At 45.6% G+C, this 18,638-nt stretch overlaps 1 protein-coding gene across 5 annotated transcripts in view; it reads left to right on the top strand.

The window, feature by feature from the left end:
• Window positions 1-18,638, top strand: part of SCML4 (Scm polycomb group protein like 4) — a 94,709-nt gene that overhangs the window by 25,148 nt on the left and 50,923 nt on the right. For 3 of the 5 annotated variants that reach the window (XM_036249311.1, XM_036249313.1, XM_036249312.1), the window contains exon 2: window positions 16,756-16,970. The exons of the other annotated variants lie outside the window; for them this stretch is intronic. In XM_036249311.1, the coding sequence (XP_036105204.1) occupies window positions 16,756-16,970 (215 nt within the window). The remainder of the gene's footprint in view (window positions 1-16,755; window positions 16,971-18,638) is intronic. 5 annotated transcript variants of the gene reach the window in all.

Genomic DNA, 18,638 nt, shown 5'->3' on the forward strand with positions numbered 1-18,638 from the left:
GAGAGAGACACATTGACTGGTCGCCACCCACATGGCCCCAACCAGGGCCGGGGAAAAACTGCAACGGAGGTACATGCCCTTAGAGGGAACTGAACCCGGGACTCTCTGGTCTGAGGGCCGACTCTCTAACCACTGAACCAGACTGGCCAGGGCCCAGGTATGTGCTCTTGACCAGAATCAAACCCTCAACTCTTCAGTCAGAGGGCCAACACTCTAACCACTGAGACAAACAGGTCAAGGCTAATTTAAGTTCTTGACACAGTGTATGAGTGGACTACACAGGGGATAGGGATCATTGGGAACCAACTTGGAGGCTGCCTGCTCTATCCTGGCTCTGCCCAGGGTACTGCAAGGAATAGCCTGTCCCTTCTCCAGGACAGATCCCTCCGTTATTTCAACTGTTCCACAAAGGAAAGTTTCCATGTGCCTTTCTCCCCTCCTTTTGGATTCAATATTTACTTCAATTCTTGTCCCCAGAAGCAAGTGTAAAACTCCAGATGTTCTGTGAACAATGGGGTTATTTTTTCCCTTGATTTGGACACTATACAATCTATATTCCCATAAGCTTTTGGCTAACATGGCCCACACCGCATTAAAGACTTGTCATTAACTGAAATTCCTAGATCTTTTCACCTAGAGAGTCCTTTCTGTAAGTCTTGGCTGTCCATCTGTAAATGATACTTCAACTGCTCTATCTTCTTAAACTTTTATTTGATTGATTGGGTCCATCTGATTATAACATTTTGAATCTTAATGCTATAACCTGTGGCATTAGGGGTCCCACCTGTGATACAGAGTCTCTCTGTGCAGAGCTGCTAAACTCCGTATCTTAATGCAATAACCCGCGTCATCTGCTTATGTGATAGGCCTGCCTTCCAAGTCTTCACACAGGTCGGCAGGGAGAACATAACTAAAACTAGAGACAGCTGCAGATTGGTGGGTCAGCATCGTGCAACCTGGACCCTGGGTGATGTCTCATCAGTGATACTTCTACCCCAAAGTAATACCCTTCTGCTCACATTTAGTATCTGCTCCATGAAATTATCTTGGGAAATTGTGTCATTGTTTTGTGGTAATTGAGACAGCCCATAGTTACAGCATTTCTCTGACTTCCAACCTGGTTCCCACTCCCCCTCCCTGTCCAGTAAATCTAGTCAGGTTATACCTTAAATTTCAAGGGAATCTGCTTCTGGGAGCCAATGTTCCAGTATTAGTGATGCCATGTTCTTTTACAAGAGCCTACCGATTTGTTTAGTAACCAATTCTGTAACTGATTGTTCATGTTCAGAATCCAACCTGTTTTGAAAGTTGAGATTAAAATATGTCCCTCTGTTCTGCATGTACTTCTCTCCATTCTACGATTTCTCAGAAATTTCCGACAGCAGCTCTGAGTCCCTGTGTGTGAACTGCGGTGCTGTCGGTGCCTCGGCCCCCCTCCGGCAGCCGGCCCCTCTGCCTCGGCCCCCCTCGCTTAGCCGGCCCCTCTCTCTGCCTCGGCCCCCCTCGCTTAGCCGGCCCCTCTCTCTGCCTCGGCCCCCCTCGCTTAGCCGGCCCCTCTCACCAGTGTTCTGCAGTCTCCAGTTGGAGACCCTGCCCCTTCCTGCACTGAACAGAACGGAATAGTTTCTGAGCTGTCCTGGCATCGGTCACTTGTGAACGCCCTGGTCTCCTTTAAGCAGTAGGCTAATGCCGTCCCTGTTCTTGGTCTGAAAAATAAAGCTTCACCCGAGGACACACCCTGAGCTCTTTAGTACCGGTTGCTTCCCGCAGCTCCTTCCGAGCGAGGTCAGCCCGCACCGGGCGCCCGCCGGCGGCTCGCACTGCGCTCGTCCTGCGCTCGTCCTGACGCCCCTTGGCATCCCCAGGGCCTGGCGCACATGCCTCGCATCGCAAGTGTCCAATAAATATTCATATGGCTATAGATTTTTAAAAGGTAAACTTTGAAAGCGAATTAAGAATTGATTTAACTGCCATCGCCGGCCTGGGGAGACCCCGGAGAAGGGAGATCTGGACAGCGCCCGGTGGCCTGTGCTGCCGCCTGCGAACTCCCGACCGGAGCAAGGCAGACTCAGGAGGGCGCGCGTCTGCGGGGCCCGGGAGTCACAGCAGCTTTTACATCGCCCATATAGCGGTGGTGATAACACTGCAGACCTGTCTCGGAGCGCGCGGGCCTTCTAGGCTTTTTGGTCTTGAGGAGCCAGCTTTTAACATCACGCCTGGCTGGTGTGGCTCAGTGGTTGAGCATCGGTCCATGTACCAAGAGGTCACAGGTTTGATTCCCAGTTGGGGCACATGCCGGGGTTGTGGCTTCCACCCTGATCAATATTTCTATCTCTCCCTTACTGTCTCTCTCTCAAAAAAAAAAAAAAAAAAAAGTCAGTAAAATAAGAAAATGTAACATCTCCCAGCCAGAAACAAAAGCCCTGGGAGAGGACTCCCCTAGAACCTCAGCAGTTAGCATCCTGTTAACAAGGTGCCGGTGGAGAGAGGCTGGGCTGGGCATGACCTCTGGCAAGACATGAGCCTTTCCGAGCTGTCATCTGTGCAGAGCTGACAGACTGTATCTGTATAAGGGGGGTACAACTGAACAAAGCGATGTATGTGTGTCTATATGCTTCATTTGTTCATTTATCACTCATCTGCTTATTTGTTGCCTTGTTGGTCCTGTGAGCTGGGCCCTGTGTAGCGGTGTCTCCTAGGGGCGGTGCCCGAAGCAGGAGGACACCCTGTGAGGGAAGTCGCTGGCAGGGCTGGAGGGGTTGGGACTCCTGCCTCAAGGGCTGTGCAGGGAGGACGGGAAGATAAACTTGGCGGTTGGGCTGCGGGGCTGGCAGGCCTGGTCGACAGAGGCCCTGACGTTGTGGTTAGTGGCGGGCCAGCCCTCCCTGTTGGACAGAATGTGTGGTGTGACTGCTTCTCCTTCTCAGGTGACTTGCTAGTGTCACTAAGCTCAGAGCCACCCTGGGAGACTGGGGCCGAGAAGCTGTGTGTTGACAAAACAGAAATGGAGAATCTAGCTGTACGACATGCTGTGTGTGTGTGTGTGTGTGTGTATGTGTGTGTGTGTACCTGTCTGTCTGTCTGGTGGGTGGTCCTTGAGGAGATGCAATGACTTGTAGGTGGTCTGCTTCTCTTCCCTCCTCCTGAGAGTGTCCGGGAACATTTTCATGTCCCCAGTGGGCTCTGCACAGGGCACACAACAGGTGTCCAGAAAATATTCGTTGAATGATTGAAGGGATGAGTAAGGGGAGAAAAGTCTGTTGCTGGCCAGCACTTTTCTTCTGGGGCTAAGAAGTTGCTTTTTGGCCCTGCTATTGTAGTATTGTGAAGGCTATGGGGCCACCAAACTGTGTGGCCATCAGGATCACTGGTCAGAGATATGGTGACCTACCCTCTCCCCTGCATGTCCCTGGTGGGCTGATGCTGTGACTGCACCTAACAGGACAATGAGAAGCCTTTGTGATCCTTGGTGATCAGAGCAAACCAGGACTGCATTTGGCTTTCCTTCTTTAAGTTGGAAAAACACCACAGGGGACCGTTTTCCTGTACTCTCGTCCAAACCCTCCTTCCCGTCATCCGTTCTGTTCCTGACCCAGTGATAGTTTGCATTTGAAGATCCTGGGTTTTTTCTTTTAAAGTAAGGGGGAGAGTGACCCTGTGTGTGTGGATGATGGATGGTGACAGTGCCAGGCACCGGGTACCCCATCTTTCCTCCCAACCTCACAGCTTCCTCGAGACCTCTGAAATCTCCCCCATGCCCCCTTGAGACAGGTATAACCTGGCTGGGAGAAGGTATAACCTAGGGTGACAGGTCTGTTGTGATGCTCCGCAGGAAGGGGTGAGGAACGTGGTGTTGTCTGGATGCATTTGGGTGCATTTCTTTATCTTGGTAAATAAAAATAAATGCTTTTGTATTGTGTTTGTGTTGTCTCTGGGGGCCCTGCAAACAAGTTGGTTGGGAAATAGAGTTTCTATCAACTCTCTGTTCTCTGCAGAGGGAACAAAGGTGAGAACCATTTGTCCGGGAACAGCAGCAGTTTCTGTCCTACAAGGCTGGACATTCCCATGGGCTCTCACAGTCGTTTTCCCATTGGATTCTCAAGGCAGCCTGGTGACGTGACCCTGGCAAGTACTGGTGCCTCCATTTCATAGGTCGGGACACCGGTGGCCAAGAGTCCCACTGTTACTCTCCTTACCTCTCAGTGCTACTCAAAGCCACTCTCCTGAACTTGCTTGCTGGCTCCTAACTGCTTTCTCCTCCCACCGGCCCCTTGACCACAGAAACATGGTCCTTGTCCATTGGGGAAGCAAAAATCTCAGCTACCAAATGTGGAGAAACAAAATCAATTTCAAGATAACCCTGCACTTGCCCTTGACTTTCACCTGTAGAGGGCATCTCTCCTTGAGTTGCCCAAGAAGTGAGGGTCTTGGTTCCTGGGGTGTTTTCATTTGTTTTCTGCTGACTGCTGCCTGATGGATACGCGGGTCGAAGGCGGTGTACCTTTCTTAGTCCTTCGAGGGCAAACATCGAATTGCTAGTCTTCACAGCACTAAGCAAGCACCTTGGACACGTCAAGGGTTTGCAAAGAGCATCATGATGAAGATATCATAGTTACACATTTCCCTACTTTAGTCTAAACAATCATGTCACTGAAAACGTGTGTGAAAATGTCTGTTGTAAACGCTGCTGCTAAAGGAGCCCTGTGTGAAGCCCTGAGGAATTCACAAATCCCAGGATGGGAATGGATTTGCACCGTGCGGCGTGTTGACCTAGAGAGCTGTGATTAGTGTTACTGGAATCTCATTGTTTGAATGTTAAGGCTTTAAGGATTTTTCTTAGCAAAGTGTTTTAAAGGACTCTTGGTGTACAATTGGTTTATATTACACACACAAAAAAATCACCTTGAAAAGAGACTTTCTCCGTAGATAAAGATCAAGCCAGAAATAACCAAAACACCGGTGCTTTCTCAAAACTAAATCTGAAGTATAAATAGAGAACAAAACAGGAAATAGTGGTTTGCAAAAAAAAAAGAAAGAAATACTTGTAGTTACCCGAAAAAGTAGCTTTTCTTACAGTGTAGAATTTGAGTTCAGAGACAGAGGGACAGAAAGTCCTAACTCCACCTCCTAGTGGAGACAAGCATCTCCCAGCAAGTTCTACCTTTAATAATCATTTAAAAATACATGGGTCAGTCTGCCATAGGCACTGACTAAGCAAGTGTGTTCTTCCACCGACCCAGTCATCATGTGCTCAGCGAACTGATTGGGTGTCCTTGTCCACCTAAGCTTTCACTCTGCCAGTGTCTCTTTATATCCCACAAGGACTTGAGGTGAGGCTTGAAGGGTTAGGTTCCCTTTTGTCCATTTCCACCTGCTCCATTGCCAGCTCCCCCCATGCTACCCAGGCCCGACCCTGCGAGGCAACTGTAGGGATTTGTGTCAAGAGCCCTGGGCTGGGATCTGAGTCCTGCCCACTGGTGAGTGATCTCAGGAGAGCCCTCTGACCTCTGCCCCTCAATGGTAACTCTAAGGACAATAATGCTTATCTCAAAGAGTTGTGAAAAGTAATAGAGATGAAGTAGGTGAAGGTCCACCTGTTTTTATTTTTTGGTTAATCCTTATCTGAGGATATTTTTCCATTGATTTTTTAGATAGATTTGAAGAAAAGGAGGGAAAAAGAGAGAGAGAAACATCAATGTGAAAGAGACATATCAATTGTTTGCCTCCCTCATGACCCTGACCGGGGCTGAGGATTGAACCCACAACCCAGGTATGTGCCCTTGACCAGGAATTGAACCCATGACCTTCTGGTCCTCACACCAACACCCTAACCACTGAGCCAAACCAGCCAGGGCTGAAGGCCCATCTTGGCAGCATGTGGTACACCGTGCTGGGGAGGCCCCATTTGGGGGAAGTGGCTATCACAGGCAGAGTTCTGAGCCCGGTGGTAGCAAATGCCTTGGACTGAATCTTGTTGCCTCAGTACAGGGAGAGAGGGGAGTCCTGGAACAGGGGCTGGGTGGCTGATTATTTGTTCATTCATTCTTTCATTCATTCATACTTCATTTGTTTTTTGCTTTTTTATCCTCACCCGAGGACATTTTTTTTTTTTTTGCATTTATCTTCAGATAGAGTGGGAGGGAGAGGGAGAAACAGAGAGAGAGAAACATCAATGTGAGAGAGACACATCAAGTGGCTGCCACCCACACGACCCCAGCCGGGGCCGGAGACAAACTGCAACCAAGGTACGTGCCCTTAGCAGAACCAAACCTGGGGCTCTCTGGTCCACTGCCTGACGCTCTAACCGCCGAGCCAAGTTGGCCAGGGCCATACTTCATTTGTTTAATAAACATTTGGTGAGTCCCTAAGATGTGCCGGTTGCTGAATTAGGTGGGATACATTGATCAGACATAGCGCCTCCTTCAAGGAGCTCACATATATTGGGAAAAATAGAAAAAAATACAAATAAACGAATGACATGTTGGACGCCCTGTGATGGAAAATGTTCCATTGCCACCACAGGGAAGGATGTGGAATAGAAACAGGCTGTCCAGGCAGAGCTGGGGTGGGGGGGGAGCCTCTGGGAAACCTCCTCTTAGGAACACGAGCCTTTGAAGGTGACTCCTTGTCACTTAGCCAAGGGGAAAGGCCTCCCATTTCAGGCAGAAGCTGATGCCTTTTGGGAAGAGGACAGAGCTCTCTCTGGAAGAGCTGAACAGAGGTCCAGGAATGCCGCTTCCCTGGCCCCTCCTTAGAGAAAACCGTGAGTGGGGCACCAGATTACAAGCGTCTCAGGAGACCTGTGTGATTCACTTACCTTGACTTCTATCTTCTGCTCAGATTGGAAGCAGGTCAGTTTCATTACTATGTTCAAGCCCACGAGAACCTCCTGGAATGAGAGTAGGTGATGAGGGGAACCCCAGGGGCTACATACAGGGGATCCCTTCAGCTTGAATGTCCTCTGGGGTCAGTAGTTAAGGGAGAGGGTGCAAAGATCCCTCAGGGAGTGCCAGGTGGCAAGGACCTGGTGAGGGTGAGGTGGAGAGGGGCTGGCAGACCCCAAGCGCTGACTTTCCTTTCGGTGTCCTGTGGCACCAGAGATGCCAGCCCCGTAGGACCTCTTCTCTCTGCGTATCCTGACTCTTTGGTCCTCATCCTCAGGAGACCAGTTGCCTCTGAACCGTCCTCCTGCCGTCTCGTATCTCTTCCCTCCCACTCAGTGGTCAGCTTCTCAAAGGCAGGAGGGACGTCTTCGCCCGTCCCTGCGAGGAGCTGCGACAAGGCCACTTGCCACTGGCCCCTGTCTGTCCGGAAGGCTGCTCTAGGACAATTTCTCACTCCTTCCCAGTGCTGATGAGCTCAGAGGCTCTGCCTGGCTCTTCCTGGGGTGCAGCTGTGGGCTATGCAATGGCTTTGCTGCAGCGTCATGGCTCCCCAGCGGCAGGGTGCCAGCCTCTCCTATTGCTGTCCCCCGGCCCCTCTGGCTTCCGTGTTGTCTCGTGGGACAAGGGTCAGCCTCTTCTTGCTTTTGCTGTCTATGTACATAAGAAACCACCTAAACCTAAGAAGGGCTTTTTGTCACTTTATCTACAAATCTGAGAGCTGCTTGATGAGTTGAGAGATCTAGACCTGTATAGACGACAGGTCTGAGGCCCAGAGACATTAAGTGACTTGTCTTTGTCTCTCAGCTGATTAGGAGTAGAGGCAGGACTGGGCTCCAGCCCCGTAAGTCCATTTCCCCCAGCACCTAATACGACGCCTCATGTGCTGTGACCGCCCACTGACATGGTCACTGGGCTGGTCAGTCAGGTCACTGGGTGTCCTGCTCAGTGCAAATGCACACAACCATGGCACATGGTTGTAGCCCCCATGGACTGCCTGGCGCCTTGGAGTCCTTTCGGGGCCCAGAGCACCTGGCCATCCCACCCCCCACCCCTGGCCGAGGGCTGTGCAGACGGCAGAGCCCCTCCTCGTTCTTCTCTAGAGTAAGAGAGGGTTGTGTTTGTTTGTTCTGATTTTGTTGAATACACACAAAGTACAAGAGGTAGGAAATAGCATGCAGAGAAAAGTCCCTTCCCTGTCCAGCCCTTAGAGCCCCAGTCCCCGCTGCCAACCCCCAAGATGATTGCTGGCATTTTTACACACTTCCAGGGGCATGTGTGCACATGAGCACATGTGCGTGTGCATTTGTAGCGTGTGTATTCCTCACCTGCCATATGACAGCACGCCATCCATGCTACAATGTCAACTTAAACGTTGATCTTGAAGATCCTTCGCCCTCATTTTTCTTAGCTATGATTCTGCTGACCACAGGCATGGCAGGGAGCCCCTATCTCCTCCCTCCGCCAGGCTCCGTCTCACGACTCGTGAGTTCGCATGTAGGCAGGTCCCCAGGTGTGGCCACAGATACATTCCATCTTTTGAGATAGCAGGAAAGATGGGAGATTTCCCCAGGAGGCTTTTTTACAAGCTTCCCATTCTGCCAGGTCATTAACTGACCTGCTTAAAAAGGGCAGGCAGATGCCATCCTTTTCCACATATGTCTGTCGGGGCTAACTAGGAAATCTCTTTAGCATTTAAGATACTAGGACTTTAATGCTGGGAAATGGTTGTATGGTGATGAAAGAGCCCAAACGTGAGACTGGACCATTAGCCACAGATCCTGTAGTTGCAACCACCCCTAGGTGGAGGGGCGGAGGGGCAGAGGGGCAGAGGGAGGAGGGGGTGTGGCGGGAGGCAGGGCCAGGTCACCCAGCAAGCTGTGGACCACAGTGTGGCTCTCCAGTGAGCACCAGCAGAGCAAAGAGAGACGGTGGTAGCTTCCCTTGTCTTACCCATGCCAATCCCACCCTCCAAACTCAGACCAGCACCTCCCTCCAGCGAACCCAGCTAGCAGCCAGCTGTCACAGAAACTTTGGACAACAGTGGGGGGGGGCAGCCCCTCTCACACAGAGAATTTCGGGGGGTGGAGCGACGGAGGTGAGGGAGACAGGCCCAGGGCCAGCCCATGGAGTCTCTCTAGGGCTGTCTTCTGAAAGGACGTCACCTGCAGGGAAAGTCCTGTCAGTGTGGCAGACCCAATTTAAAGAGAAGGGGTGGGCGCCCCAAACAAGAAGGTGAAGCCAGCTCCCCCCGGGCCTGGCACCTGCTCTCTCCTGCTCTGAAGAGCTCGTGCTGAGGAGCAGCTCCAGGCCCGCAGGCCCGGATGGTGGTGCTGGAGGAAGAAGTGGCTTCTCTCTTTTTCTTGAGCTGGTTGAGGAGACTGGTGGGTCCCAGCAAGTAGGTGGATTTAGGGGACAGCTGAGCCGCTGCCCAGCCAGTGAATTAGTCATGCCTCTGCAGTGTGCCTGTCTCTCATGCTTTCAGACGTAACGTTTCCCAAACCCTCTGGGTGTTGCCCCACCCCACTACACCTATTCTCTGCTCTTGGTTTACGTATCTTTCCTCCTTTCCCTTAAATTTATGAGTCCTGTCACCCTGGCTGCACCCGCACTGGGTGCAGGAAAGGTTCCAGTCTGGGAGGGGACTTTTACAAGTGCAACGAAGGGTAGAATGGATTTGACAGTCTTTAGCATCTGCCTTCACAGCAGACGGCCTATTACAAGGAGGCAGGAGGCCCCCTGCACCCCACCCGACAGAGGTGGAAGTTCTGCCTGTGACGAAGGGGGCCCCTGTGTCTGAAGCTTCAGTGTCCTTACGAGGCACATCTGGAAGCATCATCTCCTAGAAGTTGAGAGAACAAGTCTGCACATTACAAATCCTCTGAAGACATTTGATGGACTCATCACCTTTGAATATTCTATTGGACCCATTTTTTACTTGGTTATTATTTGGGACAAATGAAGCTTTTTGTTCCTGAGTATTGGCTATTTTTCCAGGACAAGTTGGCTTATTTACAATTCCTTTGTACTCACTCTGTCCATTTAGACAGGTAGAGACAAGAGCACATCAGTACCTAATAGAATAAAATACCTGCAGATAAGCTTTACCCTACTTATTAAAGTCAGCAAAAATAAATGATATTTTACTCTAGTCACCCTTCTTTTGTATGAAAATGATTACAACTAGAGTTTGGTACACCTTATTATGGTCTTGTGAGTCTCATAAAGAACTCAGCCTTTCACAGTTATTTCGATTCACTGTATTACCATTGTTGATGTTGTTGATTCATAACTTGTTACAATTCGCTTCTTTGTCCTCTTAGTACTACCCCTGATATTCTTTTTTTCTATTGAATTTATTCGGGTGACATTGGTTAATAAAATTATACAGTATTCAGGTATGCAAGTCTACAACACATCATCTGTATATTGTATTGTATGTTCACCACCCCGAGTCAAGTCTCCTTCCATCACCATGTATCCCCCCTTTACCTTCTACCTCTCCCCACCCTCCTCCCCTCTGTCAATCACCAAACTGTCGTCTGTATTCACAAGTCTTTCTTTTTATTATTTGCTTAATCCCTTCACTCTTCCCACCCAGTCCCCCCTTCCCCCCGACAGCTGTCAGTCTGTTCTCTGTATCCATGATATCCCTGATATTCTTAAATCATCCTTGTTCTGGTAATGATATGTTCCATGATAATCCTTACCTCTCTCTTCAAGATATGGAATCAGCTATCTCTGAGGAGTCCTGATCTTGTTCAGAGTGGAGAACAGTATCAGAGGTATCATGTACACCTCCAGGGTTTTGAGGGCTCTGAAGTGATTTATATATTTGGTTGTATCCAATTATGTATCTATGGGTAGAATGTCTTTGAACAGCTTTTGAGGTCTTTGGAGATGACAGAAAATCTTTGGGGGAAGGACAGTAACCCAGCTGCCACCTGGTCTCACCTGGAGGGAGGTGGTGTCAAGGAGGGTGAGGGCGGTGAGCTGGTTCTTTCGGGGTCCAGCGAAGCACCCCTGTTCACCATCTGTTTGATGGACACTCTTCTTAGCTCTGAAACAACCTTCTCTGATATTTCTTTTTTTTTTTTTTTTTTTTTTTTTTTTTTTTTTGTTCAGGTAGAGTGGGAGGGAGAGAGAGGAACAGAGAGAGAGAGAGAAACATCGATGTGAAAGGAACACATCGAGTGGCTGCCACCCGCACAACCGACCAGGGCCGGGGACAAACTGCAACCAAGGTACACGCCTTTAGCGGGAACCGAACCCGGGTCTCTCAGGACCGCAGGCCGATGCTCTAACCGCTGAACCAAACTGGCCAGGGCAATATTTCTGATGATAAAGTCTTCTTTGCTTTTTTGATAAAATTTGTTTGGGATGTTAAAGCAGTGGCCAGGGAAGTTCTGTGGATCAGGAGCCAAAACCATTAGAAAACAGGAAAACAAAAGGCCATATAAGAAGCACATGTTTCTAATGGAAACTTTCAGGAGAATGGGAATTATTCACTCATTGTTAATTTTTAATACTATTTTTCTATATATGGTTTAAAAATTTAAACAATACAAAAGGATACAAAGAAGAAAGCAGAAACATCTTTTAATATTTTACTGCCAGAGACAACCACCATCAATCACCCTTTTGATGATTACCTTTCCCAGACCTCTTTCTATACCTAAGCATAGGCAAATTTATCTGTACATACATAAAATACATAACCAGAGTCATACTATACATACTATTTTGCATTCTTCATATATGCATAAATGTATGTATATATACAAAATATATTTAAAATTACAAAGTATTCCATTTTATAAATGTGACATAATTTACTAAACTAAGGCTGTTTTGAGAGAGTGATTTTGCTTGCTTCCAGTATTTTACTATTATAATTAATATGCAAAAAAATCCTTGGCCATATATCTTTGTGTTCTTCTTAGATTATCTACTTAGGAGAAATCCTTAGGGAAAATACAGCTGGATGGGGAATGGGCATGTGTCAAGTTTGCAAGTGATTTTCAAATTGTCCTCCAGAAAGGTTAGCTAATTCCTATCTCCACCTGTTCCTCCCCTGACTCACTGAGAGTATTTTCAGGATTATTCACATTTATCAGTCTGAGATCCACAAGGGATATCTTAATTTACATTTTTGGGAGGTTAAGAATCAGTAAAGTTTAGAATCTTTTCTTGTGATAATTGAACACTTATTTCTGTTTCTTCTCTCTATTCTCTTTTTTCTCTCCCATTTTTGTAAATTATGTTCTTTGCCCATTTTTAAGTAGAGTGCTTATTTTCATTTTGATAATTTGAAGTTATTTGTATTAACCTTTTTTTGGTCCATAGGTAGCACAAATCGTTTCCTCAGGTTTTCATTTATTTTCAATCTTTTTCATGATTTTACTTTTACTACATGAGAACGTTTGAGCTCTGTGTACTCATGTCTAGTGGCCTTTCTATCATACTTAGATTTCCTGAGTTTTCCATCAAAATTAGAAAGACCATCAGCATCTCAAGAGTATAAAAATGCAACCGATATTATCTTCAGTACTTCTTAATGTTTTTAATTAAAAAAATATTTTAGTCTTAGGTGTCTCTAGAATTTATTTTGCTGAAGGATAGCTAAAATTTTATGTGTTTCTAAGAGCCAGTTGTCCACAACTCATTTATTCAGCTTTCCTGCACTGATATAAAATGATCCTAAACTTCCAACAGATGGAAACTTAATATATGTTTAATTTCTGGACTAACTTTTTCATTGATCAGATTGTTTGTTCCTGTACTGTACTGTGGCCATGGTTGTAGTCTCATAACATAGTTAGGAACCAAGAGGACAAGTCTTCCCTGCTGGCTTTTGTTTTATCCTTCTTTTCCTTAAGTCACTTGGAATTTTTAACGTGATTTCACTTAATCTATAGAATAATCTAGGTAAAAATTACATTTTAAAATATATCTGTCAAATAGAATAATCTTTTTTTTAATTATTCAAGTCTTATTTTAGTACAAGTAGATTTTTTTAAAAACATTACTTTTTCTTTTTTTTTTTTTTTTAATGTAAGTCCTACTTATTAAATCTCTATGAAGAACTGAAGGGTCTGAGGTCTTATCTTCTGCAAGCAAACAAGTTAACCTGTCACAGTATTATTGTGCTGGCAGAAGACAATCAAGTCCTAGGTCAGAGGCACAGCAGGGGTATAATTTTTAACGTTCCCATCTGCTTCTCTTGTCCAGCTTCCGTGGCAGGCGCCGCACATGCAGTGGGTTGGTAGCACATCTGAGGAGCTCTAAGCTTGGGAAACATGAATGAGCGGTCAGGACAAGCTTCCTTGAGTGGGGAGAAAGAGCATTCTAGGCAAAGGAACCATCTCTGCAAAGGCCCTGTGGTGAGAGTCAATGTGGAAACTATAAATCTCTGAAAAAAGGGCATCATGGTAACCCCATTATCTTCCGGCTAATGGTGCTAAAGAGAATTAGCCTGTTTATTTTTCCTATTGTAAATGTTCGGCCTAAATTCTTATAGATTTTTCTCATTGTCTTTAAGTATATTATTTTATTAGTGTAAATATTATTATTTTATTAGGATTTATTAAGATTCATTTTAAAAGACATTTTCTGAACCTACAGAGAACCTCTTTATTCTGGAAGATGGCTTCTTACTATATCTTTGAGAATATTCCTTTTCTATAGTTTTGACCTTTTCCCTAAACATTTGATAAATTGTCATCATTTTCCATAGTTCTGTTCTCTAAAAAATTTTCATCTGCCTTGTTTCCACTGCATTCCAAGATTCCAACAATAAGGACTCTTCTTATTTTCAGTATTGGTCTTTGCTATTTTTACTTTTCTTTTGTCACGTCATAGTTTTGGAAAGAGAGACTTTGGAGGATCCCGAACTTTCGTCATCTTTTCCAAAGTCAGCTATTAAAAGACCACGTCGTAAGGGCTTTCCTCCAACATCTCTTCAAAATTATTCTAAGAAGCCTGGCTGGTGTGGCTCAATGGTTGAGCGTCGACCCATGCACCAAGAGGTCGCTGGTTCAATTCCCGGTCAGAGCATGGAGGTGGCCAGTCGATGTTTTCTCTCTCCTTCTCCCTTCCTTTCTCCCTAAAATCAATAACGAAAAAAACAATTATTCTAAGGAGACAATTGTTAAGTCTTCTGTCTTGTTACTTAAAATTGTATTTATCTGTGACAAGGAACTGGGAAATAGTATCTTCCTGACTAGTGGATGAACTATGTAACCATTCAAGTGTGGTGCACTGAAGAGACTGTAGGAAGACTTCCTATCTCCAACTATCTCTCAGTTGCTGAGGTGCCTTGTACGCCTCCAAAAATGGGTCATTGTTGCTCTATTAGCATAAAATTTGTTGATCAGATTTAGGTCCTTCGTACTAAGATGGATGTGCTTCTATGGAAGGACATGAAGAGCAGCACAAGTCCTGGCTTTTCCTCAAGTAGGTAGAGGAAAGTAGGACAACAGGGAAAAAAAAAAAAAAAAGCAGTTTAAATGATGACTTTTTTCCCCCAGGAAATTTTTTTTTCTGACATACTGAGAAATTTTGGGATAGTTCATTGTAATTTTGAATGATACATATTTTTAGGATACTATGCAAATTAATTTTTTACCCTTTCTTTACTCTTCAAAACCTATTCAACAAGAGTTTTGTGAGGGAATAATTTCCGCACAGTATCCCAACTCACCACGGAGGGGGTGCAGCAATCGGCCCTTCAAGAGGACTGGAGATGAAGCACCATCTCTCATCGTGGGTTTTCTCTGGCTGACTTTTGATCTTGATGTTAGTCGATACATTGCAGATCTCCTTACTAGAGGTCAAGTAGACAAGTAGAGAAACATGCCCTAGACTAGGAAAAGTTCCTGTTTCCAAAATCTATAAAGATAAACTATAATGAAGGAGAAACTTGATCATGGTAGTTCACATTGGTACTCAGACCAAGTTTTACATAGTAACAATCTTAATGGCTATATTTTGGTGGTTTTTCAATGTTTTTGGATGCCTCTTTTTTGAAAATGAATTATTTTGGATATTTGTCGGCATTGTGAAGTACAGACATGAAGCCTAGAAGCAGAATAATGTTCTTAGTTTACATGTTGATGGATTTATCTTCATTGATCATAATTCCTTGACTCGCAGATGTCTTTGATGACATCATACATCACTATTTCATCTACTACTAAGAAAGAAAAAAAATGCTCCCTGTGGGATTCTGATGTGCTCACAGTGCTGTATGGTGCACCCTGATTTTGAAGATGTTAATGTGTGAAAAATGTGCATCCTGGGGTCAGTGAGATATGGGATTTCTCTTAAACTGACAAGAGCAGGGAAAATTAATATACTCAACTGCATGTTCATCTAGCTGAACTATTTCACAATGCAATCAATAAATTTATGCTTAAAAACTCTATTTACTGGGTATGACATTTCCAAGAACAATCAAGATTATTGATAGAATATTATTAATATTCAGAGTGAACTTACATCTATAAAGAATGCCCAGTGCCTTGTCTGGTTTGGCTCAGTGGTTGGAGCATCAGCCTGCGGACGAGAGAGTCTCGAGTTCGATTCCCGCTAGGGGGACGTACCAAAAAAAAAAAAAAAAAAAAAAAAATGCCCCAAATTTTCCCTGCCATGTTTTGAAGAATTTCTCCTATTTGCTATTTTCCTCCTTGAGCAAACCAGTCTAGTCCCTGCAGCACTGCCCAGAGCAGGGTAGGGACTGCTTCCATCGTCTTCACTCTTTCTGCAGCCTTTTGAGCAAGAGCCTCTCATTTCCGCTGTTAGCTACCAGTAATCCTCAGAAATTATTTTTATTACCTAACATCACCCCTGAGTTAAAGTAAAAAATTCTGTCTCATTTGTCACATTCTTGAACATCCAGGAAATCTGACCCATGAGCTCATGGTACTGGCTGTGATCTCTGGGTTGGGGATGAGCAACTAGCTCTTGCTGAAAGATTTGGTCAACACTACTTGAGAAACTCGATGTTAGTTTTTTTAATGCTGAGAATATTATAGTATGTGGCATATCCACTCAGAAGAAAGGATTTGCACTTGGTGAAGTTACCCAGAGTCCCACCATCTTTGCCAATGGTAACATTTTAACACATTTTCTTCTACTTTTTCACCATATACATTTTTGTGTAACTGAGATCGTATTTATGCACAATTTGTGTGATGCTTTTTCACACAACATCATGTTATTAAGAGCATTTTTAAAGGTTTTTAACTAGTTGATTGTTTTATTCTGTAGATAGATCAACTATTCCCCTATTGTTTGCTATTTGGGCTATATCCATTTTATTTTTGAAGTTCTAAATCATATTAAAATAAATATTTCTGTATGTAAATCTCTGTCCACAATTTGATTGAGGGACATAATGGACTTTACTACAATTGATTTTTAATGTTGAATTTCTTTCATAGGATAAAAGGTCGTAACAATGTATAACCCACCCAAAGGGGTAGGAGTGAGTGTGAGAGAATGGTTGTTCATTTGATACCATTATTATAACAGTTCAAAGTTGAACTAACTGAGGAAACTGAGACACTGACAAAGTTGTCTTGTTACTGGTGACATGGTCAATTGTGCTTGGAGCTGGGAATCCACTGTCCTCTCCACCTAGCCAGGGTCTCTCCTACCTCACTGGAGTCCCAGCAAATTCGTGGTCCTGGAGGTTATCCCGGGAGCTCGACGGCACCATAAAAACCCCGAGCGGTGCCGGCTCTTGGGCTTGGTCTTCCCTTCCAGTAAGGAGTAGTATGGCCAAAGCCACCAAACCGGATCCATGTTTGCCTTGCAAACCAAACAAACACTTCTGTTTTTTGTTTTGCTTTGTGTCTGGACTAATTCTTAGCACCTCTCCTGCCCGTGAGCGATTTGTCACTTCCTTCTGTAAGACTGGCACCGGCAGACATGCAGTCTCAGAGGATCCCGGGGAGAAAGCGAGGCCGACCCCCACTGCACTCGACACCCGTGAAGATGGCAGTTCATAATCTTTATTCCGCTTCAGCTGGTTCTTTACCAGCAGTGAAGATGCCAAAGAAAAGAGGGCGGAAACCCGGGTACAAGGTACGGCTCCATCATCTCCTTTCTGCAAAGTGGTGTTGGGCTGGGGCACGGGTGCAGGGGCCGGAGTCCGCGGGAACGTGAGGACGGGTAGGGAGCCGGGGAGAGGCAGGGTCGATAGGTTTCTGTCAATGGAGCATGTGACGGATGTGGCCTCCTTGTTACAACGGGCACACAATGCATGCTGTTGCCTTCGTGTGCATTTTTACAAGCGGGGAAAGCAAATTACACCAGATGGGGAAGTTGTAAGGCGAGCAGATTTCAGGGTCAGAGCTAAACACACATTATTCAGCCTCGCATCTAAATGAATGTTTCAGGCACTGAGCTTTCCCCTCACTGTGCCTTTTAGGGCGGCTCTCAAAACCACTTTCCAGAACTCATTCGTCATTTATTTTAGTAGAAGCAGATGATGTTCCTGAGACATTTAAACTAATAATGCCAGCAGGCCAGTACCAAAGGACATAGAAGAGTTTTTCCAAATAGAGCCTCAATACGGGGACTCATCCTGAAAATGTTGGGTGTTAATTCATACTTTCCTGCTTATAAAAGGTACTGACGTCAAATTTGGCTCCAAGGAGGCATATCAGGCTAAGTTAAAATCCCGTGACCCTTTTAGGAATTAATGATTTGGAGAGACTGGGGGTGGAGAGTAAATTCTTCACTGTAACTGCAGTCGCATAAAGCAACCCAGATTAGCTTCTCCTCTAAGATGTTTTTGAAGAAGCTACTGGAGAGGAAAGATGAACCTCCCCCCCCCCCCCCAAGCCTTTTGGGCATCAGAAAATGAACTTCAGAAGTTTCCCTTCATTCACTTGTCTTGAAATAAAGAGCTTATGTTTCCATCTTGAGATCTGAATGCTCAAACCAAAATGCAAATTGGCAATTAACTCCCATAGATTTAGGAAAATGTATGGAAATTATTCCAGGTCAGCAGAAAGGCGAAGCTTCCAGAAGAACTGGTTATGAATTCAGCTTTTATCCCTTTGGTTCTTTGCAGTTCTTTCAACTACTGGAAAATAAAAATGGTAGGTGGGGGAAGTGACACGAAGTTATTTGGGGGTCGTTGGTTTTAGTCAAAATTTTTAGTTCAAGTCTTTTGTCACCAGTTGTTTTTCTAACAAAGGGAGACTCCTCCTCATGGGCATAGCAGCTTCAGAATTGTGTCTCTGAAGCTGGCACAGGGCAGGTCTCCCCATTCAGCTACCTGTGCAGTTGCCGGGGTCTGGGAATTGCATCTGGAAGGCTGGAGCCGGGCAGCCTTTTTGTTTATAGAGCCAGGGAGCAAATCCAGGAGCTGAAGAAACACACTGAAAACTTTTCTCTTCTATTTGGCCTTTCTCCTACTCCCCTGGGAGCTGTGACCCAAGAATGAAAATTACTGACAGACACAGCATTTCTACAGCCAGGAAAAATGGAAATTCACTCCGTGGAATGAACCCGACTTTGCAATTTTCTTGTCTCCGACAAAGGGCAGTTTTCAGTGCTCCTAACACTCAGAGACACCTCAGGGCAGGAAAGAGGCTTCTGGGATGCTCAGCGAATGCAGGCCTGGCACAAAGCAGGCAGGTCTCACGCCCACGCCTCACAGGCTTTCTTTTCTGGGGGCAACTGGCCACAGCTCTTCCACACGTGTGGAGAGATGTGTGAGGTTATTTCAGGCCAACAGCTCCC

Source organism: Molossus molossus, unplaced genomic scaffold (genome assembly GCF_014108415.1).
Source record: "Molossus molossus isolate mMolMol1 unplaced genomic scaffold, mMolMol1.p scaffold_m16_p_8, whole genome shotgun sequence".
Classification (NCBI taxonomy): Eukaryota; Metazoa; Chordata; class Mammalia; order Chiroptera; family Molossidae; genus Molossus; species Molossus molossus.